The sequence below is a fragment of the Peromyscus californicus genome, unplaced genomic scaffold, assembly GCF_007827085.1.
Source record: "Peromyscus californicus insignis strain IS unplaced genomic scaffold, ASM782708v3 Scaffold_7__1_contigs__length_154581171, whole genome shotgun sequence".
Taxonomy (NCBI): Eukaryota; Metazoa; Chordata; class Mammalia; order Rodentia; family Cricetidae; genus Peromyscus; species Peromyscus californicus.
In genome coordinates, this window is record NW_026294595.1 from 46,159,075 (window position 1) to 46,182,707 (window position 23,633).

Genomic DNA, 23,633 nt, shown 5'->3' on the forward strand with positions numbered 1-23,633 from the left:
AGGATGGTGAAATTCCACCTACCCCTGCCAATGGGAGTGGCCTCACCTATCCTTGCTATAGAAAGAAGGTGGATACCCAGGAAGGAGAGAGGTGCCGAGGTTGAGATGTAGAACAGCAGCAGACTAGAGGACCTTCGTGTAAAGTGTTTGGGGTTTGTTTTAATTGCACTTGTCGGTCATTAGCAGATCCAGTTCTAGCCATCATGATTGTCCTTGACACCTTGGTTGACATTCTCTGGAATGAAAATATTTTAGATAATGAAGTTATGGCTTGGTGAAGAGCCTTGCACTATGTAGAGTCTGCTCTGACTCTCCCAGGAGAAGGGGAGTAATTTATATGGAACATCAGGGGCCTTAATTTATACTGGTATTTTTTTTTAATGCAAGAAGGAAAAATTAACAGTGAGTTAGGAACCTTCTAAGAATTCTGTGTATAAAATAATCAACATGAGTAGAGAATGGTGGCAAAACCTGTATCCTTAGCAGTCGAGAGACTGAGACCAGAGGATCCTGAGTTCAAGACCAGCCTGGGCTACATTGGAAACCCTATCTCAAAAAGAAAGAGAAAAAAAATACAATCTATTCTTATATAACCTTCTCTGGTATTTTGAAAATAATGAGCCCCATGCCACAGCTTAGAAAACTTGATGTTATTGGACAAACCAAAATGGGGACTCTATGTAACTGGAAACCTGTGTTTCTATGGATTATCTGTTACAGTGCCAACAGCTGGGTGCTGAGTTAAACTGATCGGCTTCCTTAAAGAGAAAAGGGACTGAGGATGTGTTTAGAATGTGGCTGCTGTAGGGTAATTGCCTTCAGGCACAGGCAAGTACTCTACACAGAACATTGGTCTCTCTTTAGCAACATGACTGATAATAGCCCAAGTCTTTAAAAGAGGAATTTTGAACCACAAACACCCACTCATTAGGTATTTAACATAGGCTAAGGTAGTTATTCAGGACCAAAGTGGACCAGGGATACCTTTACAATGCTTTGTATCTGCATGGAGATTGATCTTGTTGCATGGAAACATAAACCTTGTGGGGATTGCCACAGGCTGACTGGTGTTTAGATACCTTGTTAGAAGAGGGAATGGGGCGCTGGGCGGGGACAGGCTGGAGGCACAGGAGGAGGGAAGAGAGGGGGATCTGTGGTTGGTATGTAAAATGAATAAAAAATTCCTTAGTTAAAAAAAATTACTTTCACTCTGAGTTGCCTGTGGGCAGAGGTGAGGACACCACAGTCTCCCCTGCTTTGGGACCTCTTGATCTGATGCTTTGGGGTCTCCCTCCATTGTACCAGCTTTACTTCTCTGAATGAGTTTAAAGACTCAGGTTTCTGACCTTTTCTTCAAAGGACAATTTCTTCAAGACCCTGGAAGTTTAAACCAGAGCTTGGAGTGTCCCTGTAGAGGAGGCTAGGAAGAAACTGGGAAGAGCGGGTGGCCAAGTGCTCGAAGCGAACTGTAAACACAGGTACTGCTGGGGCAGTGAGGACATTAAACAGAATCTGTCACACACACAAATGTTAGAAGACCCGTGTCATTACCAGATCTCTACTGAGAGAGCAGGAGTAGATGAGTAGAAAGTTATTCAGAACTGTTATTCAAACTTTCAGGTTTTAAGGGCCAGAGAACTGGCTCAGCAGGTAAGAGGCACTTGCCTGATAACATGAGTTCATTCTCCGTGACAATTATGGTAGAAAAAACAACCAACTCCACAAAGTTATCCTCTGACTTCTACACATGTTCTGCTGCGTGCACGCGCGTGCACACACAAACACACACACACACACACACACACACACACACACACACACACACACACACACACCACTGTACTAAATAAAATATAATAAAATTTTAGATTTAAAAATGTGGAAGGGAAATAGAAAACAAAAGGAAGAAAGGTTTGCTTAACAGAGGCGATTCCGAAACCTTTTTATACATTGAAATTGTCTGGGAATTGTTTTAAAATGCCAATGCCCGGGCTATACTCCAGATTTTGAAAGGGTACTCTCTGGAGACAGTCCAGACATCATGGGTTTGACGCTCCTATGTGGTTCAAATGGCAGGGTGGGAAAAAACTGTCCTGTTTAGCAGGCTTTTGAGGAATAAGGCACATAGCCAAATTTCTGACTTCTTCAGAGAAAGGAAAATTAAATGTTAAAGAGAAAGGCACTGTTACAATTAAAAGCTGATTTTCTTGTCTCAGTAGACATGTTTCATAGTTTTGGGCATCTTAAACCTTCTCCACTAGCAACCCATTTTAACCTAGGAAATTTTGCATGACTAAAGGTGTATAAAATAGGTATACATCTCAAACATTTACTGATGATAAAGCATAAAGGAATTTATTTTAAAGCAGTTCTTTGGAATACATGTAATTTTATCATCTATTAAAGATCAGAACAAATTTGTATACTAATGGGAATGCATGTACTTGTATGTTTTTGCGTACAGAATTAAGTCTTGGCTAGACACTTAGTATTGCAGGCTGTAGAGCATCCTCAGTGTGCCTCAGTGTTGATGAATGCTTTGGTTTTATACTGACAGTGGTGAAAACACCAATGTATAGAACCAAATGGCAGAAATGTTTTTAAGGCCATTCTAGAAATTGTTAAAAATTCTGTTCTGATCCCAAGACAAACATTTAATTTTTTGTTTGTTTTCAATAAAGCTCAAGTCAGCAAGTAAAACAGCAACTTTTAAAATCAAACCTATATAGGGGCTGGAAAGTTGGCTCAGCAGTTAAGAGCAAGGACCAAAGTTCATGTCCCGGGATCTACATGGCAGCTGACAACTGCATATAGCACCAGATCCAGGGAATCTAATGTTTACTTTCTTCTAATGTCCACAGACACTGTGGTGCACATACATACATACAGGCAAACACTCACACATATCAAATACATCTTTAAAATTTTTAAATAATAGCATAACATGAGACTTCTAATGCAATACAATTCTATGTAAATTTGATATTTACACGCTGAAGAATGACAGTGGTCAAATATTGAAAGCTCCTGTTTTCTGTTGAATCATTATGTTTCTACATAAGTAGAGAGCTTTCTTTGTACAGTAAAATCACTGCAGTTGATAGTGTACAGTAGTCTCCAGTCTGAACTGAGGGGCTGCAGCAGTGTTCTGTGGCACTGTGTACATGCTTGTGGTGACGTGTTGTGAGCTCCAAGCAAGGCTGCAGTAAAGTCATGTGATGAAACACAGCCAAAATACAGACAGAAACATCTCGTGTTCATCATGCATTTGGTTTGTTGTTGTTTTGTTTTGTTTTGGGGTCTTTCCACAGTCAGTTACAAGCCCTCACATGGTATCATGATCCACAATTTGAGAAGCTGTGATATATTATACACACTTCGAAAAATCTCATGTATATTTATCAACTAATCAAGAAGTACTTTTTTAAGGAACATAATTATAGAGCATGTGTTGTATGCCTAAGTCTAGGCTCTTAATGTAGACGTTGGAGGGTCCAGTGCAAGAGCGCAGTGGAAACATACATCCTATGTCTAAATGCTTGTCTTATAATTCTGACTGTCAAATGCAATCACAATTCTTAAGATCTTTTCTTATGACCAATATGATGACTATTAAAAAATGATATTACTTCAAATTAATGCAACCATGGGCTCACCTCTTTGCCCACACAGTGCTACTGTGCTCCTGAGAAGGACATTAAGATGGACTAAGACACAGTCCCACATTCAAGAGTTTACAAATCCATGTAGGACAACCAGACAAACACATTAATATTGAGGTAGAATGTCTGATGTATAAGCAAGAGCTTTCGCTGTCTAGGAAAACAAAGAGTATCCACAAGGATTTGTGAGCAGCTCAACAGGGACCCTCAAGCGTGTATTTGAAGCAGAGTGCAGCTTGGCCTTGGTTTATGGAAGGTTTGCCTTGTGAGAAGTTTGAACTCATAGGAGAAAACCAAACAAACAAGTCTGCATTGGCTTGGAAATAAGTGTGTAGATGGACTGAATTATGACAGGCTGTGTCCTGTGGTATCAGGGTACAGACTCCATGCCCCAATCTTGCACACCGATTTAAAATTAGAAATAGTAGCATGATAAAAATCCATTGCTAAAAGCTCCAGTTTTGTTAGATTGAACAGCAATATGAGGAGAAGACTGTGGATTCTCACTGAGTTCTGGGGCTAAGTCACACCTGGCCAGCCTTTTACATTCCTTCCTGCCTTGTTAATATGGAAGCTGGAGATGTCCAGACAAGGGGCTGGGTGGGACTAGCAGCTGCACCATGGTTGTGCTGAGGGTTTGCTAGGAATCCCTGTAGCTGCTGTGGTCTTCTGAGGCATCCTGTTGTGGCCTGCAGAAAGCCAGTCAGAGTACGCTGGAGCCAAAGGTAGGAAAAGCTTCGCTCTCATGAATAGAACATTTGCTCAAGTCCTTGAGTGTTTCATGAGTTCCTCCTGAAAATGTGTCTTTATACTTGCCTTCTTTGCTTTCTTTCTTACTTTTACTCACACAAAACAAAGCCTTTGTTTTCTTCTTGGCTTCCTTAGGCTGGATTCAAAGTACCATGTGAGTCACCATATGAGTCAATTTGGGGAATTTTTGCATGGAGAAAACAGTCAGCCCATCAGAAATTTTAGGTATACCTGGGACCAAATGTCACAAACCTTTTTATGTTGTAACTTAAGACATCTTTAGTAATCATATTGTCTTAGGCCTTTGCTTTGCAGATGAGAGAACTCAAGTTTGTAAAAGAATAGTAAGGCACCCAATTGGCAAATGCAAGATCTGAGCCTAGAACACCGTGTTTTGACTTCCAGTTGAAGCATAATGTGCCAACTGTCAGCTCTTTTCTGAGGAAGCCCACATCTGCCCACACTCCCAAACATGCCTATTATACTCCACAGCAATTATTCTAATAGTTAACACTATTTCAGTTATTTTTTCCAGAGTACTGTCTTGGCTCATCAATTGCATTGTTATTATTCAATGCAGTTTTTCCTGTGTTATTTTTCTTTCAAAGTTGTAAACCCTATAAGGGCAATTTTTCATATCTAAATCTCTGTATTTATTCTTGTAGAGTTTGGGGTTTTTGATTTCTTGTTTCCTCTTGGTTTTTGAGCATCTCACAATTCAGTTTTATCAACTCTGACTTACTCTGAGGGGTTAAGTCTTTGTTTAAAAAAAAAAAAGAGAGAGAGAGAGTTTACCGTATGTCCCTTGCCAAACAAAAAGCAATAGAAAATAAGGGACAGAGTCCACTCCTCCAGATGGCAGCCCAGTGACACAGCTACTCACTGTCGCAGCACTTCCAAGATTTCCAGTCGTTTCTCTAAGATAAAATATCAATTTGTATCCTCGAAATCTTAAATCAAAACAGAGGAAGTATCACAGACAGACAGACAGAGAGGAGGATACACATATTTCCCGTGTGTGTGTGTGTGTGTGTGTGTGTGTGTGTGTATGGGGGAACACTGCCTCCAAGAGTCTTTATAGTCTGGGTATCTAGGTTAGAGTGAGTTGGCTCCCTCTTCCCTGCCCATACTACCTGCAGACATGAGGAGATAGCCTGGTTTGGGTGTGGTTCTGGGGAGTCAGGCCGTGTCAGGATGGGCACCCTAGAGCAAGGGATCATACGACAGACAGGTCAGAGTTTTCTTGTGTGGGTGATGCCAAGTGAAACACTGGAGATGCCATGTGAAGTGTAGAGTCCAGAAACTGAAAGTACCAAGGATCAGAGTCTCAGAGCCAAGAAGACACGTGATATGAGACAGGGAGGAGCGAGGATCAGCACGTGATCTTACCTGTCAGCATGCTAGTTGAGTGAATTTAGATTTCCTTAGACATATCCTATGTCGTGTACACTAGAGGATATATATGCTACATCTATTATGTAATTCATGAGTGATAAGTGTGCCCAGTTTTTTGAAATTTTTAGTGATTTCACATCAGCCTAGTAATGGTTTAGTAGCTCTTATTGAAAATGTTAGTAAGCAGATGTTTCAGATTTCTAAATTTGCATAAACTTCATGGCTGAACCTCTCTAATCTCAAAATTCATAATGCCCAAAACATGAAACTTTTTCTATATAATGTTGGTGATCAAAAAGTTTTGATTTCTGAGCATTTTGGATTCCAGATATTCAAAACAGGGGTGCTCAACATATAGTTAATACACTGCTTTAGGAAATCATTTCCCTCCTTGAGGGGGCCAGAACATCTCACATCTAGCTCTCTGTGAAGCCCCATGCTAGGGCCAACATGATACCTGCAATACTCACACAGTTTCTAAAGTAGTGCTAATTCTCTTTAAGCATTTAAAAATTAAAAACTAGGTAGAACTTGATCCCTGAACAACTAATACTGGAGACAGGACCCTACAGGAGAACTGGGGATGCAGGCATAGGCCTGTAATCCCAGCAGGCTGATACAAAAAGATCACCATAAATTTAAGACCTGCTTGAACTACACTGCAAGACCCTGTCTCTGAAGGAATGAGTCCCCGATGTCTTTGCTCTCCCAGCTTTCCCCCATGGCCACAAGAGTCGGCCTTATGTGCTTTTACCCCCCTGAAGTCAAGGATATTGGAGATATACATAGGCCTTGACCCTTCCAAAGAGAAAATCAAAGGAAGCAGCAGAGGGCTGACATGCCTGTTTTCTGAGCTGAATTTAGAAAGAGGTCTTTGATTTTTACATCATTAATATTTCATATCTATGTCAAGGTGATAGTGAAAGGCATCACTTGATTTTCAGTAGTAGAGGTAATTACATTGGGATTTAAAGGTTAAATAAATGGGTCAAGGTGGGGGAATCAATTAAATTAAGCCCACTCTGGTCATTCAGGCAGGAACAAACTAGAATATGACTATTAGAAACCAGAGTATGAGACCAAGAGTTGTCTCTCTGGAAGCCAGAGCAATAACGGGCAAAGGAGAAGTTCTGCCCACATGCCATTTAGCAGCTCCATGTCGGTACTGCCTCTGCCATGGGATGGCAATGGCTTGGCTCTGAGCATAAGCAAAGGGTGAGGAACTAGAAACCCCTAGGAAAGCTGGGGTGCATGGGTGAGCAATAGGGGCCTGGGGGCAAGCACAGTACATGGGGTCCTTCAGATCTCAGCTCTCTCCACCTGCCAAACCAGACCTTGGGCATGTTATTTTACATTCTCTTGGTTTCAATGTCCTGTCTGGAAAAACAGAGATAGCAGTACCTACTGGGGAAGAAAATGAGGATTTACCCTAAAACCTTTTATGAGAATTGAGTGAGTTCATTGTGACACCTGAGCCTGGTTTCTAACGTACCATTTCCAATAAATATTGACTCTTGCACCCATGAAGATAAAACTATATAAGGTTCTCATGGGGGTATTGAAAGGATCAAATCCAGTAATGTGCATAGCATATTTGACTACTTAGCAATAGTAATTACTCAGTGAAGAACTGTTAATAAGGGAAGGGGTGAAAGTCTTCTTTACCAACAGAGAAGCAACAACAAATTACACACGGTTGAAAACAAGCCTGTTGCAGTCATGCTGAAAGACCCAGCATGGCCAGAGAGACTCAGATTGGGAGATGAGGAACACAGGAAGGAGAGTGGGTTGAGAAAACCCTCTGTTCTAGCCAGGAAGTCACCAGTTACAAACTTACTGGGATGTGATAAGGGACTAACTCTTCAGTCCAGCCAGGGTCGGGCAGAAGTAAGACTTACTTGACTGAATGTCTGATTTGTAAAAAGGTAGGGATAGAATCAATACATCCATTTCTAAATGAAAGAGAAGTAGTTGGCCGTGGTTCAAGTTCAGATTCCTGTCAGGGATAAAGAAATCACAGTCATGTTTGCCATAGACTGATAGGCAAGGGGAACAGTTGTCCAAGGTGATCAGGCATCTGACCCCCAAGCTGCCCTCCCAAGACTTGCTAACTGTACCAGCAACGTAGAGAAGTCCAAGCTGGGGGGGGGGGGGCTGTTAAAAGGGAGTAATCATATACATACCTGTTGAAGTCTTGAATGTCCAAGATTCAACCAAGTTATAGTTTAGGCCCAGAGTTATTATGTGTGCGAGGGGGTGACAGAGGAAAGAAGAGAGGGAGCGAGGGACAGAGAGACAGAGACAATCGAGTATCTGGCCTTCAAATTTTCAGCACCTGCAGTTTCTGTTCAATATAATTTTAAAATGCTTGCTTGTTAGCATCCACTCCACACAGCACAACATAGTTAGGTAATTGGCAAATTTTGGGTAGGATCTACTTCTCGTTTAGGTTTTTTGGGAGATGAGATTCACATTTATGCCCGAGATAAAACAGCATAGTATAAACTGAGTTCTCTCTGGAAATCTGGTGTCAAGACCATGCAGAAGTGCTGAACTAGAGAAACCGAATGTTGACTGTGGAGACATTTCACCTTCCAAAGCATCTCCTCTGGCATCTGGCACTCTTCAAGATGAATCTTTGACTCTGCCTCCTAGAGAATAAATCTTGGTTCTCTTTGGATGTTCAGTGGGGGCCTAATTATTGTTATGGTTCTCAGTAGAGATCATTCCAGAAAACACAAAGCCCACATAGAACTCCTTGTTGGGGACATAGGAGAGATAGGACAGAGGGTGCTGTCCATAGCTAGGAACCAGAGTTTCACCCAAGACGCCCACCCAGCATGGGGCACATAACTTAGCAGTAGAGTGCCTGCTTGGGCGTATAGGAAGTTCTGGGTTCAGTCCCCAGCACTGAAAAACAAAGTACCTGTAACTACCTGAAACATTTGCACAGTAAGACCTCCTGGGCTTAATCTCTTAATTGCCATTATGTGTTCCTGCACTCATATCACTGAAGTACTTAAAAAACATGATGGATGGCGCCAAACATGTGAATGTTTACCTAACTATGTGTAATAAAGATAGAAAACGTAAATTCGCACTTTTGTAAGTCACTATATGAGATAGATAGATAGATAGATAGATAGATAGATAGATAGATAGATAGATAGATAGATTGATTTCATTCTTATATTGGAGGTGGATCCTCTAGATGAGATGTCTGCAGCAATTTCTCTGAGTCTCCCAGACTCCTGAAGTAAAGAAAGAAAGCAGAATGCCTTTCATTGGTATTCTAGATGCTAATGAAAACAGCTGTAAATGTTTTATTAAAATAAAATTGCTCTGTGGGTTCTTTGCTCAACAACAAAAACATTATAAATTTTTCTCCAAGAATATATGCATTCTGCCACCGCATTCTATATGCTTCTATTAAAGTCAAATTTAAGAAAAAGGGTCCATAAGAGGTAAAAACAGAGTAGAAATCATTATAGGGCAAAGTGAATTATATTCTTATGATTCATCAAAATCTATTAAAAATAACACACCCCAGCCAAGCTCTATGTGGTCAACAATATGTCTCCTTATCTCTAGGGAATTGCGTGGGCTCCCTGCCGTCATCTGTTGAGGCATACCTATGTAGTGAGAAAGAGGCTTGCACAAGAACCCCTTCATCCCATTGATTAATGAGACTTTTAGAAGGAAGGGTATCACCTAGAGATCAAGTGTTGTCTCTGCTGGGCTTGGCAGAGTAATTCCATGTGAGCATGCTTTGTGTGTGCCTGATGTGCCATCTAGTGGTTAAGTGAGCCTAATCTTAATAAAAATAAAATAATGAATGAATGAATGAATGAATGAATGAAAAGGTCTGTGCTTGACCTTTTTTTCCCCATACTCTCAACTCTTGTTAGACAGCAGTAGAGGTTTACTGTTACTTGGGAAAGAACTATTATTTGGCAAAGAAAAATATTATTTTCCCAGAATTAATACATTGAACAGAGATGGGGGGTGGGGGTGGGGACGACACCCTGATACCACCATAGTAATTACACAAATCAGGAATTACAAGCTGATAGTCTTCATATGTGTTTTGTTTGACACAGAGACTCCTCCCATTTCATTTTATAGGCAGAGGATTCACATCTACGGTATAGTGCACAGACCTCCAGGATACAGCTTGCCCTGTGTACACAATTTTATACATTTATAACCCATGCAGTCACTACCCAGATGAGGACATGAACGTTTCTGGTCAGCCTCCCTCCTCCCCTGCCCTGCCCAGTCCTTGCTGAGAGAGAGGAGGCTGCTCCGCGGAGTCCGTCACCATGGGTTTATAATGGCACCATCACAGTACATATTTCTAGGCCTAACCTTTCAGGAAGAGTAAGATCTTGTCATCACCATTTGAATAGCTTGTCCAGAAAAGGGGCAGTTTGCTCAGAACAGTGTAGGTTTGCTGTTTTTCCGAGTCCAGGTGTCATATGTTAGCTGTCTCCCGCAGCTTTCCTTACCAAGCTCCTGGAGGGCTGTATACTGATTGTATTTTCCCAAGTATCTCTGCAAGCCGCCAAGTCAATTTCCAGAGGAATCACATTATTTCTGAGTGGGATCTCTGAGACATCCATGGCTGTCACAGCAGAGTTGATGCATTCTAATGTCGCTTTTCTGAAATTAATGTAAGTGCCGCCCTGTCACCAGCCCCTGCTCAAACTAAGCCGTGTGTGGCATCGGTGAGACAGGCTCCCAACCTGGAGCCAGTTGGACGCTCCTTCACACTGTGCAGAATGATGCAGTGGATGTGGCTGCTTATCCAGACAGACCTTCCTTCTGTTCAAACTCGACGAAGCGTTGTGTCGGGTGTCTAGGGTGCATGTCAAGAAGCAGAGAGCCGGCTTTGTAGTCAACGTATTGTCACCATCCCAGACACTGCTTCTGCTCGTTTACTTGGTTGCCAGATAAACCAACCCAAGAGCCACTCGGCAAACATCTGGCAAACACATTACTGCCAGGATGCAGTTCTGAATGCAGCTGGGAATAGAACATGTAAGGTGTGTGGATCCCTCCCCCATGGCCGAGGTGCCAAGCCTTGTTTAGCCCTGATGGTCCCTGGTCTGCAATGTGACATTTCAAGAGACCAGAACCACTTAGCGCAAACAAGGCAGCAATATAGGTATTATCTCAACGCACTCTTTCTCAGAAATAAGTAGTATTTTTTTAAGTTATTTGACGTAATTTTGGAAAAATAGAAGAATGTAAAGAATACAAAATTCTGTGATCCACCAAAGGAAATTCCATGAGCTTTGATCTTCACCCACCCGCCCCCCCTTCCCTCTCCTCCCCTCCCTCCCCTCCCCTCCTTCCCTCCCTCCTCCCCCTCCCTCCGTCCCCCCTCCCTCCCTCCCTCCCTCTCTCCCATGACTTTTTCTTCCATCATTAGAAAGTTTCAAAATATGATTCAGGGACAGGGAAGTAACTTAGTCATAGTTGCTGACCCAAAGTGTACAAGAGAGACCTAAATACAAAACATAGACTAAAAATAAAAATATATTTAATTCTTTGATTTACTTCACAATTTCTGAAATAGAGATGAAAACTAATTTGTTAGATATTTTATATCAGATGATATGTTCATTGTTTGCTACTTTTAAAATATTTATAGATTGGCACATAAACTATTTGAAATAAAAATATTTCATTTCTTGACATAGTGAATCACTAGAACCCCTAATAATAATGCTGAAACTGACTTCCATGTGTGTTCCTGATTTTAAAAGAAGGAGCTGTTGTTTATTAAAATGTTTATATGAGAGCATTAAAGTTATAATAAGTCCATTTTTAAAACACAACAATGGAAAATTGGACATTACCAAATGTCTTTGGTGCCATGGAAATAATTAGGTTTGTGCCTATTTGGACTATTGATGTGATACATTATATTGATAGATTTCCTTATATTCATTCCAGTATTAATATATCAGTATAATTTATATAAATTATAATGCTACTTTGAGTTACTAAATTCAATCTCATGCTACTGTTGTGAGGATTTTTGAATATATATTTGTTCTGAATTGTTCTGTGGAGATAATTAGTGTGACAGGATTAAAGACCGAGTGTGAGACACATTGTAGTCCTGAACGAGTTGTTGAAACTGCAGTGAGAAACAAACTTCGGTCTATTTCACATTCTTTTCCCTTGAACTCATCCGCCACTTGCGACAGTAAATTTCCTTATGTAAAGGGCGTTTTTAACCTCTCCGGAAACACTCATCGTGCTGTTGGTTTAAATTCTTTGTGTATTTTCCTTCTGGCCTTGTGTGAGTGGCTCCTACCTTAAATCCAAGAGCAGTCCACCCCCACAGCCATTTGGTACCTTCTCATGCAGCCCAGTGATGACTGAGAGAAGGGGCGTAGGAGTGATCCCGAAGTCACGTGGGGTGGGGGTGCCATGTGACAGTGACAGTGACAGGGGTCCAGATGACAAGTCAGTCTCCAAGGGCTGAAGAGCAGCAGAGGCCAACCACAGCAGAGCCCTAGAACTGGGCTGCATGCATCTGTTCCTCGTGGCTGCCCCTGCTGAGTCTTGTGGCAGAGTATAGAGCCGATTACTCTCCCAGCACACTTTTAAAACTACATACATTCATTATACCTTCATAATTTCTGTTAAAAACAAATCTTTTAAATACTGACATCAGGGCATCGCTTCCAAATGATGTCTTTCAACGGTCGGCTCTTTCCCAGGGGAAGAATTAGACAATTAAGAGCCCTCTAATGGAGCCCCAAGCAGATGCAAGCCTGGCTGGCTCTCATGCATATTTGAATTGCTGCTGTGTGCAGTATGAGGTCTGCACTGAACTAATGTTTAAGAGTTCACCTTATTTTTTTTTTCTTGCTGTATAATATTGGGTCGTGTTCTTCACACTACAGAAAACAAAAAAAAAAAAAAAAACAACTTTGAAGACAACGCAGGCCTTTTAAATTAGTTGTTAAATAGAGAATGAAATCCAAAAGATGAGTGAAATTCATAGAGGAAGAAGCAATGAATGATGAAAGTGAAGGAGAAATCAAACGGAGTCAGGAATTTTGTTCCTGTGTGTGGAGCTGAAAGATGTATGCTGAAACAGATACTTCTTTGAGCCCAAACTCCTAGAAGCAGTATTTACTCTAGCCAAAGGATGGAAGTAAGCCAGGTGTCTGCTGGTGGATGACCATGTAAAAGTGTGGTATGTACATATACTTCAATAGGAAAGAATTCCTGATACTTGGTGCAGAAGGGATACACCTTAAGGATATTGTGTTGGTAGAAGGAGCCAATGACCACTGTTTCATGATTCCACAAACAGACCTTAATAGCTCAGCTCACAGAGGCAGAAAATAGAACAGAAGTTTCTTGGGACAGAGGGGAGAGAGCTGCTGTTTAGTGGGTCCGGAGTCTCAGTTTTTCAGGAGGGTGGGTGATGGTGGCTGTCACACAGGAGTGGGGATTTGCACAATGCTAGCGAAGTGTGCACTTGAAATAGTGACAGTGTTTTAAAGACCAAGTAGTTTCAAATAGGCTGCTCGAGAGAGAATCGCTGCAGCCCACACCATCAGGGCGCCATGGCAAGGGATGAGTCCTCAGTTCCTGCTTAACTTCCAGGCTGTCTCCCCAGGAATGGAGAGGGCAGTTGGGGGAGACTGTTGACCTTGTGCTCGCTGGAAATCACCAGGACTCCTTTGAACAAAATGAAATGCTGTGTTCAGTAATGGCTTTCTTCTCCTCCTCAGGGTGTTAAATACCACACTGTTTGAAAGTTGGGAGATTGTCGGACCTTACCCTTCCTGGTGGGTTTTTAACCTGCTACTGTTGCTACTACAAGGCTTGAACTGCTTCTGGTCTTACCTGATTGTAAAAATAGCTTGCAAAGCTGTTTCAAAAGGCAAGGTAAGCTAAAACTCACTCTCTCCAATATGTCCCAGAAATGTCAGAGTATTTTTGGCTCCTTTGAAATCACTTATTTCTGATTTCATCAAAATCAGTGTTATTCCTTCCAAAACCACCTTGAAACACAAGCCGAATTATTTTCTTCCTATTGGTTCATTTTTAAAGTTTCTCTGTTGCTTTGTGGATGCTGACACCCAGCCTCTACAGTTTTAGATTTAATGTTGGCATACTATTTGTTGTGGATTTTTATTCCTCTTTCTCCCTTGGACTTTCTCTGATTATTTCTAGTGAGCGGAAATTTAATTTAATAATTTATTTGTTTTCATGAAAAGGACTGCTTGGTGTCATGGGCACTTTTTTAAGCTGGCCTTTCTCTCAAGTGGAAGTGCAAATGCATTCATGACTTCTCCAACAAAATTGACTTGTCTCTGTTTTCAAATGGAACCATGGGGCTGACTTAAATAAACCTTCCTGAGCCCCAGCCCCTTTGCCTAGAGCAGTGACATTTCCAGATCATTCTCCAGGATGTGTTTCTTACTTCCTGTTTGTTCTCTTCCTCCTGCCACCCTGGAAGGCTGGGAAGTGGAACCCTTTGCATGTAAGTTTCTTGTCTTCTCTCTTCCTGGGTGACATTTGCCTGCTGGCGGGGTGCTGAAGGGCTTTGTTCTGGGCATTTCCTTCCATCTAACCCGTTGGCACTACGGAAAGCTTTGGGGCAGTTGTCGTTTCCATGAACTACAAAAGACACCAGGGGGAGTGCCGCCAGGGCCCGTTTATGCGAGCATGTAAATCTTGCTGATTCGATGGGAAGGGAGGTTGTTTTGTTTTGTTTTGTTTTTCTCTTGGTGCCTAACATGTTGGCTAAGAGACGGAAACAGAGCCGTGTGACATGAGAGAGACGAAACTAGTTGATCTGTGTGGTGCCAAAGGGAGACCTGGGTTCCCGATGTCCTGGTGGTCCGAAAACAGAGGGCAGCACATGAGCCTCTGACCTCAGCGAGGGAGGTCCACAGAATCGGCCCCTCCTCAGGAGACATCTGGGCAGCTTGTCATGGTCTATGGAGCCAGTCCTCAGCATCACCACCTATATAAACCCAAAATATTTTGATTAACTAATTTCTTCGGAGAGAAAGTTCATTTTTCCCTGTGACTTCTTACTCTTTGAAATGAACTCATGTTTCTTTTGAGATTTTCCTTGTCTTCATTTGGACACAAATTAAATCAACATGCATACTCCGGGGAGTCTGATAATAACTAAGGATGAAGGATGCGGTAGATTCGATTACTCGTGTCTTTATAGGGTTGCTATCTCCACAGGCCTGTCATCTTCCCTCTAACTGCTATTCCTTCATCTCCGTGAAGAAATGATCACTAATTACAGCCCGCAGCTTTGGCTTCAGGATGCCTTCTCGGCCGCGGCTGCTCTCGCCTAACACAGTCAGATGACTCCTGTCCGTGGGCTCTTCCTGGGGATTATTTTGAGACATTCTAAATTGTCATTTTTCTTTGACAGTGTCATAACTATGGATTTTTCCAAATGTAATTTAAAATTATCTACTGGGCATGAAAATTAATGCTCTCTGCATCTAGAGTCCTATATTAGCGCCATTTGGGACTAATAGACTTACTAATATAGTGGAGCTTTACAGTAATACTGTCTTTATGACTCATGCCTTTGAAGTTGGGATTTTCTTATCCCCTCAGTCATTTGTTGCCTTGGCATCTACGTTTGTTGTTGTTGTGTTTTGTTTTTGAGTGAAATGGTCTATGTGAGTTCAATCTCACCTCAGAGGGCTTTGAATTGGTGATCATCTGTGTACAATATTTAACCCGTTGCTGGTTAGATTGGAAGAATAGTTTTCAGCTTTTACTTTCTCTCATTTCTACCCACCTGCAAATGATGACGTACTCACTCCCTAATGGTTTCTAGGTAGTAGATTCCACAGCTCTCAAGTCGATGTGACAGTGTCGAGGAAAGGATCTAATATGAAAAGCCCCCAGGAATTCTGAAACACCTTCCAGAGGCTCTGACAGTCCCTCAGCCCAGCCCCTAGGGAATCACTGAAGACTAGACTGGGAAGATTTCCATGAAGCCAGGCCAACAAGATCCTCTGGCCATCCAACTTAATAATTATGTGAACGGAACTGAGCATGTGGGTGGGTACCTAGAATCCCAGCGCTCTGGAGGCTGAATCAGAATTGCCGCAAGTCTGGGTTACACAGTGGGACATGGTATCGAAATAAAAATGGACTAATTAAATGAACAGTGCACTTACTTAAATAAAATAAAATAAATGCACTTACTTGACGATCTTAAGACCCTCTAGGTTAAAATGATGGCTATAATTTAGATTTAGAAGGGCATTCAAATTATTTCAGTTTTAAAAATCAATATAATGTTTCCTCGCTACATAGTAGGGTTTTTTTTTCACATTTCATGTTAACATGTAGACACATATCCTAGTGTCTTATTTTGCTGTCCTCATTACTTAATGAAACTGAGTGGAAGATTGAAGAAATTGGCACATAATAAAGAATTTTTGAGGATCTGGCCAGTAGATTTCTTCCTGGTAAATATTGAAGCCCTATCTCATCTAGAGGATCTTTAGAATGCCCTCTGATGCCATTTGTGACTATGTCACATCTAAAATAAAAATTCAAAGTAATTTTAGCAAAAAAAAAAAAGAAAGAAAGAAAAGGAAATTAAATATAAAACAATAAATTACAATGCCAAATAGCAATGGTTTGCTTTAATGATTTGAGCTAGGATGTGGATATCTCTGTTAGCGTGGTAACTGAGAGTTAACCTTAAATAGTTGTCCAGGAGAATGTGGTTATTAGTGCATAAATGGACTCATTTGCACCCAGTTCCTAAAGTGACAGCCTAGTAGCATAGAAGCCACTATCACTGTGATTAAGGATGGGATTTGAGGTCTAGTCATTCTCCATCATGAAGGATACTCTTCAGGCTCTGTGATGTCTAAAGTCACTTACATTCTTCCTAACCTATGTTGTTACATACTTTACATCCCTCCAGTGAGGAGAGCGTACTACCATAGCAGTGTTCTCTCTCTCTCTCTCTCTCTCTCTCTCTCTCTCTCTCTCTGTCCGTGTCTCTCTCTCTCTCTGTCCGTCTCTCTCTCTCTCTCTCTCTCTCTCTCTCTCTCTCTCTCTCTCTCTCTCTCTCTCTCTCTCTCTCTCTGTAACATGTGAGTAAGTTCATCTTCATGTGAGATTGCATGTGCTGCTGGGCATGCCGCACCCTGCTGGTCCTAGGAGCTGGTTACACTCCTATTCTTGTATTCTGCAGGTATCCAAGGATGACCGGAGCGATCTTGAATCTAGCTCAGAAGATGATGACTCAGAACCTGCAGGGAAGAAACCACACGCTTCGACAACCAACGGAACCAGTGGTACCAACGGATATCTCATAACTGGTCCATGTTCCATGGATGACTAATTACCCAAAACTATAAGTCTTCAACAAAGTGAACTGTTTGTTCCTGGAAGTATTTAATAAGTTGCAAATGCGGTTCCTTTCATGATATCTCATCACCAGAGACAAAAATTATGATTCTCAAAGCATTCTGAATAGTGTACTGCCATGTGTCCTGTCTGTGAATGAAGAAGAAATCCCATTCTCTCTATGTAGGCATGCTGTATGTAACTGACACAAGGGAACAGTGTTTGCATTTGTCTCGGAATATTATTTATTTTTCTATTTGTTTGTAAATCTGTGGACAGGCGAGGATTCCCTCACTCCTTTTACTCTGGGCTCATGACTGACTGTGAAGGAGATGCTCCATCTGTTTCTACCCCTTTCTCATACTGTAGTCCAGTGTGCCGTGAGCATCAGCTGACCTTATCACTTAGACCAAGTAAAACCCCATGAAATATCCTCACATAGTTCCCAATAGGTTGGCTTTCTTTCCATTCTGCACCCATTTTATAGTTGCCCATGTAGTTGGTGACTGTTGTCCCATGTGAGTCTAAACAGGATGAACCAGGTATTTTAGCTGTCACTCTTTGTGGTCAATTAGCAGTTCAAATGAAGGGGGATAGCTATTAGGGGACTTTGGAATTTTATATGAAATTGCTTTGGAATAGATTTGTCTCTTTGGAAATTGCTTTGTCTCTTATGCACAAACATGAGATTTCATTAGTGTGGTAGAGAGTTGGAAGTTGACCTTGTTGGTAACAAAGTTTCTTTGTCCTCCAGTGAGGCCAGTGTTCTGATTCTGAAGCAATGTCGCTAGCTTAACCTCACAGACACAAAGGGACCCACAGACTGGGAACTTGCTCTGTGTTCTGGGAATCACAGGAGGCTAGCAACTGACTTCAACCAGGTCTTGCCGCAGCTCCTACTGTATTAGTACAGTCTTCCGTCCTGCCGTGTAAAAAAGAAGCCAAGAACGTTTTGAGGCAGATAAAGAGGGAATCTTTTAAGAGTTGGCAAAGACTAACTTCATGCAAAGCACTTTACTGCCACCAGCTCTGGCGAGAAAGCCTTACCTAGGATTCGACTTGTTTTTATTTTGCTGAGAAAAATAAGTCCAGTGGGAGAAAGACCATTTACCCTTGGCCTTTCTCTTTAAAGCATGTCACAATGACTTTCTCGTTGCTAGAAGCATCAGGCCTGCACTGCGAGTTGAGTTTGTTTCATTTACTGTTTTGAAGACTCATGGGGGCTCCTAAGAATTTTTATTCAAGTGGAGCTATTTCCAGAAGAACATCAGAACTTCTACTGGACAATGGTGGTGACAGCCAGGAGAAAATTACCAAAGAATAAGTTCATGAGAGCACTCCACACACACACACACCAAGGTATTGTCACTGGTGTGTGGCTACGGCAACCACACAGGGGAGCCAAGGACTTTACCTCATCTCATCTTTAGTAAAAAGGGAATTCAATGGTAATACAAATACTCCTAAGTCAAACATCACCTAAAACAGGAATCCAAAATAATCAAGGCACTGAGTAGCCAACAGCAAAATGCGCAGTGCATGTCTGCCCTGCCCAGAGCCATCCACATTTCCCTTGATTTTTTTAAATTAAATCTTCATACCCATCCTTTGAAGCCTATGGGTGAATAGTTAAGAGAAGACTCCCAAAGAACTCTGGCTGCAGTGTTAGATCTTTCTCCACCCAATTACAAAGCAGTATTTTCTGGTATGGTCCAGATAATAACTTTAAAAGCTTGGAAACATGTCTGCTTGTTACTGTAGAAGACAGTGCAACTGACTGGGTGTTTTGAGCCTTGCTGATTTATTAACCCAAGCAGTTATATGTCTAGGAGTGAAGCTTGGAAGTGTTTGAGTTTATGAGACCAATGATAAGACACCAAAGTGCATTTGCACAAATGCAGATAGATGGAAAACAAAAGCAGTGTTGAGAAGGTGAGCCTTTTCCTCAGCTAAGCTAAGGAGCATGCCCATCTTGCTTAAGTGTCTGGGCACCTCCTCCTCCTCCCAGGGGTGACATGGACTTGAGAACCACAGTGTATTTGAATTTGAACCAAGTGACCCTTTTTTGCACAGAAGAATTTTAAGATCAATTTGTACAAATTCAGAAGAGGTATGTAAAATGAAGTAAGTTGATTCTGCCCATATCAAAGGCAGTTCTGAACCTGCTAGACTAGGGATGTGCTTTGTGACTGACACCAGTAACTTGACCAGTTCATCTGCTGTGTCTGTAGATTTTTGTTTCATTTTGCATTCTAGAGAAAATAGTTCCATTTGGGTGAATTGAAATGGTGTTTGTAGGCTTTCCCTGGAATAGAATATCTCTGTCTGCTGTTCTCCCATAGTGACTGGTAAGACTAAGCACAGACACTGTGTGAGCAACCTTGTTCACCCACGCCCGGCCATAGCCTTCAGAAGTGTGATTTATAAATCCAGCTGTAGCTTAGTTCTGAGTGGTGTTCTCATTAATTAGCTTAGTCTGTGGTGATGTCCCCTTCCTCCTGGTTGCATTCACGTTTCCCAGGGTTCCAAGGTACGTGTAGAAAGGACTCTAGAAAAAGTAACTTTTGATCTCCAGTGTTATAACTTACCTAGATTTAGTGGGGGGGGAGTAGGAAATCAAGTAGAATTTGGCCTTGAGTCAATAAATGATAGAGCCGTGTGTGGTTTGTGTGTATATACGTATGTTCCTCAAAAAAACAGTAAAACCAAATTAGTACTGATTCACCTTCATCCATCTTGTCATAAAAAGATACATTCACATGTACTATAGAAACTTCCCTTCTCCTTGGTTTTGCCTCCCACCTGCTGAGAGGAGCCAAACCCTTTCAGCCTCTTATCCACAGAGCTCCCCGAGAGAGAACCCAGGCCCTGAGCACCTGCTGTCACACTTAAGCCAAACCCAGTTCGCTCTCTCAAACTTAGTCCTGTGGACGCTGAGAGGAGAGGAGCAACCAGAAGGACAGTATTGTGGGTCATCCGGGTGTTCATTGTAAAAATGAGGATGATTACCATTTGACCCCAGGGTTCGAATGCTGCTGAATTGCCAGGCAGAGGACATCCCTACTCCTCCTCTGATCATGCCATTGGCATCTAACAGAGAAGAACAAGGCAGAAAAGACAGGGGACAAACAAGGCTAGATCAGATCTTTAGTTCATATGATGGGTGAGTCTCCAAATGTCAAATTCTCATCTGAACGCAGCCATATACTCAGCCACAGTGCTGCACTCAAGGATGGGCTGCGTGTGCTCCTGTGGTCCCACAGGCACTGAGAGGCAATACTGTCTGCTTGTGTGTAAGTACACTCCATGATGCTCATAGAATGACAAAATCGGTGAAGGACACATTTCTCAGAACGTGTCCCTCTTGTTAAGTGACACACTTGGTTGAGTTTGAGCAAACTGAATGCCTTCCTTCATCTTAGGTAGAAAGGGTCTGAATCTTCCACCTTGCATTTAAATCTCATTGTTATTTGAGCTAAGCAAAGATGGGACTTTGTTGTAGTTTGTCTGTTAAAAATGACTTCATTGTGGTTTACCTATGTCTTTGCTGACAAGCTCTTCTGAGAGAATATATGAGTACCCTTGATGATCTCCAACCCTTTCATCATCTTGTATTGGTAATCATTTGGGTGGAAATTAATGCCAAAGTTGCCTGGATATTTGAGGTTTTTTTTTTTTTAATTTGAAGTGTAAAAAGTATACAAAATTACTCCAGAGGTGTATGTAGGTCCATTGATCAGTATGGGCGATGATGTCATTATATCCAGAAAGGCTTCAACACCTTTGGAAATAAAAGGTTAAGTGTTCACATTTTATGTGGTGTTTGTGGTCTTAAGGCTCTTAATTGCTTATTTTCTTGTCTTTGACTTATTTCTGCTTAGTAAATAAGGAACTATAGCCCTGAAATGTTTCTAACATCCAAATGAGAAAAAAGTCAAGTAAGATAAAAGTCAGCCTTAAAGGAAAGTGATCACATGGCTCTTTCAGGTTTTTGTGTAGAAAGAAAGAAATGGAGAAACCCTGTTTACTGCACTCACCTTCAAGTATGCTGTCCCTGGCAGGAAGGATTGCAAACAGTTCTTTAAAAAGTGAAACAAGACTTTTTCCAGATGTATTCTTCCCAAGATCCGTTTCTCTTGCTGAGTTGAAATTGTGCCATTCTCCAAATGCTATAGACTAATTAGCTACATTCTACCAATCACGTTTTAGTTCTACAAAACTAATGGGCCAAAGGAGGGCCCTGTAGTTTGCCTGTGTGTACATGGCACCAGCTCGCCCCTAGGGGGCGCCAAGCAGATGTGAGGGAGCCCTGGTCACAGCTGTCGAAACTCCTCTAACCAATACTCAAAAGTAGCTACTTTTCATAAAGAAAATTGTATTGAAGAACATAAATCATCATAAATAATGGAATCTGGAGACACCCTGATGAGAACCTTAGCCTCTTGCATAATTTGGTGAGGCCCCACCAACTCTAAGAAATTAAAAAGGCTCTGCCACCAGATGACATATGGCATCTGTATGGAACTGGGCATTTTCAGGATTGCCAGGAAGTGATGGAAGGGTTCCGTTAGCCTAGAGTTGTACCTCATTCACCTACAGTCCTTTTAGCCTCCTGGAACTCTGGTAAAAGAAAGCCAAATGCTAACATGTCTCTGCTTTCAGTTTCCCAGTGACCCTTAAATCAGCTCTTCCCACACCTCCTCCTCTGCCTGGTCCCATTTTCCTGGGAGGGAAAATAAAAAAAAAAAAACAAACCTGTGCCCATGTACATGTGTTTCCTGAACCCAGGTCCACGAATGCTTAGCTTCCTGTATTGTGAGTTGTCTGGGAACCAAGGTATAGCAGCAGTCATCATAGTTTCTATGTTCAGTGAAAAAAATGATTTCATTCATATTTCTTATCCTTTTTGCCTACAGTAAATGTCATAAGCTATCTGTAAAACTGTCCTTAATGTGAAGAATTTTTTTTAAATGTTACCTACAAAACTCTGGAATATAATGTTATGATTCTGGAACTTCTGCTCAAAGGTTAATTAACATAAATGTGGAAAACACACTCCAGTTTGATTTCCCCTAAGCTCACAGTTTTTATAACTCCTTTGCCCAAGTCATGTTCAATGACCTTTATGGCCTTTTGCTGTCATAGAAAAAGATGGTGGTTAATTGGGGGATGTGTTTCTCTTTTCCAACTTTCAGTGAGGCCTAGCATAGGTGCCGGAAGCTCTTTGTTCCCTAAAGACTGTTCAGTCCTTGAGCATCTGTCAGAAGTGAAATGGTGTACCATTAGCCAATTAGAATTCTTCCGTGTACTGTTACCGTGTTTTGCTGATTTTTATATGGAAATATAATTATTCACTCTTGATCTTTGGAAGTAATCATTATTATGAGGATCATTTTACTTTGGAAACACTTTCATAATAAAGATAAGCATTAAGAGTACAGCAAAAGTGTCCTTTACTGTAAGCCCCGACCAACTGAACTGGGAACACATCAAGCATCCCTGGGTGGGGTTATGTCAGAGCTCTGCCATCCAGTCTTTTCTTACAATTCTCCAAATCATTGTGATTCACTGAGAACTAGTGTTATATCATCGTATGCTAAAATATTTCCTTGAAATTTAGGGTGCAAAATCTTCAGTGTTAAATTGCATATAACCCTCCATCCTGGGATCATGACTTATAGAGAAAGCTGTTTAAGTAGATCCAATGATACTGATTTTTCCAAATTGTGAAGGAGGCACTGATAACTAATACCCAAAGCGACCCATCTCTGTGTGTGGGCCTCAAACAGCTTGGCCAATGGCATCTTCTTGGGGTCTGGGCTCCTTACCGCTAGACCTTTTCCCCACCTTTGCCTCTGCTGAGCGATTCTGCCTTTCCCACACTGCACTTCCCATCTGTGCTTATATCATGCAGTATCTCAAAAGGCATAAAATAGCACCAAAATGCATCAAGACACCATCAAAAACTCAAAAAATTCTAAAAAAAAAATAATAAATCTTAGAAATGTAGCAATCATTTTGAACAGCAATAAAATCCATTAAGTTATTCTAGTGACATCAATCATGAAAATTTCTCTGAAACACAAAAACAAACTCTAAGAAAATACATCCTTTGGGAAGTTATGAACTCTTCCGGTTCTAAGGAGGCTAATCCAATACTGGGAACATGTTCCTCAGTAGCCAGAATGCAACTTGGTTGTCCCCAGACCCCTTCATGCTAGGACAATCACATCAAACCTGGGTGTATATGTTATTTCTGCCTCCTGATTCTCTATCTACCAATCCTGCCCTTGCTTCAACCAGAAGAGTGGCGGCAATGTCAGCATCACTCGAAGAAGGCACAAAGACACAGCAGAGGGCCTGGGCTGGCAGGACCTACTGGAGTTCCGGTGGTTCCTCAGAACCAATCATTGTGCTGCTTGAAGTCTTGGCATCTCAGTT

The 23,633-nt window shown here is 41.6% G+C and overlaps 1 protein-coding gene across 1 annotated transcript in view; it reads left to right on the forward strand.

The window, feature by feature from the left end:
- Positions 1-22,630, forward strand: part of Cers6 (ceramide synthase 6) — a 252,558-nt gene extending 229,928 nt beyond the window's left edge. The window contains exons 9-11 of the mRNA XM_052722441.1: positions 13,571-13,727; positions 14,302-14,325; positions 17,038-22,630. Coding sequence (XP_052578401.1) covers positions 13,571-13,727; positions 14,302-14,325; positions 17,038-17,187 — 331 coding nt within the window. The 3' untranslated portion in view covers positions 17,188-22,630. The remainder of the gene's footprint in view (positions 1-13,570; positions 13,728-14,301; positions 14,326-17,037) is intronic.
- The last annotated feature ends 1,003 nt before the right edge of the window (positions 22,631-23,633 follow it).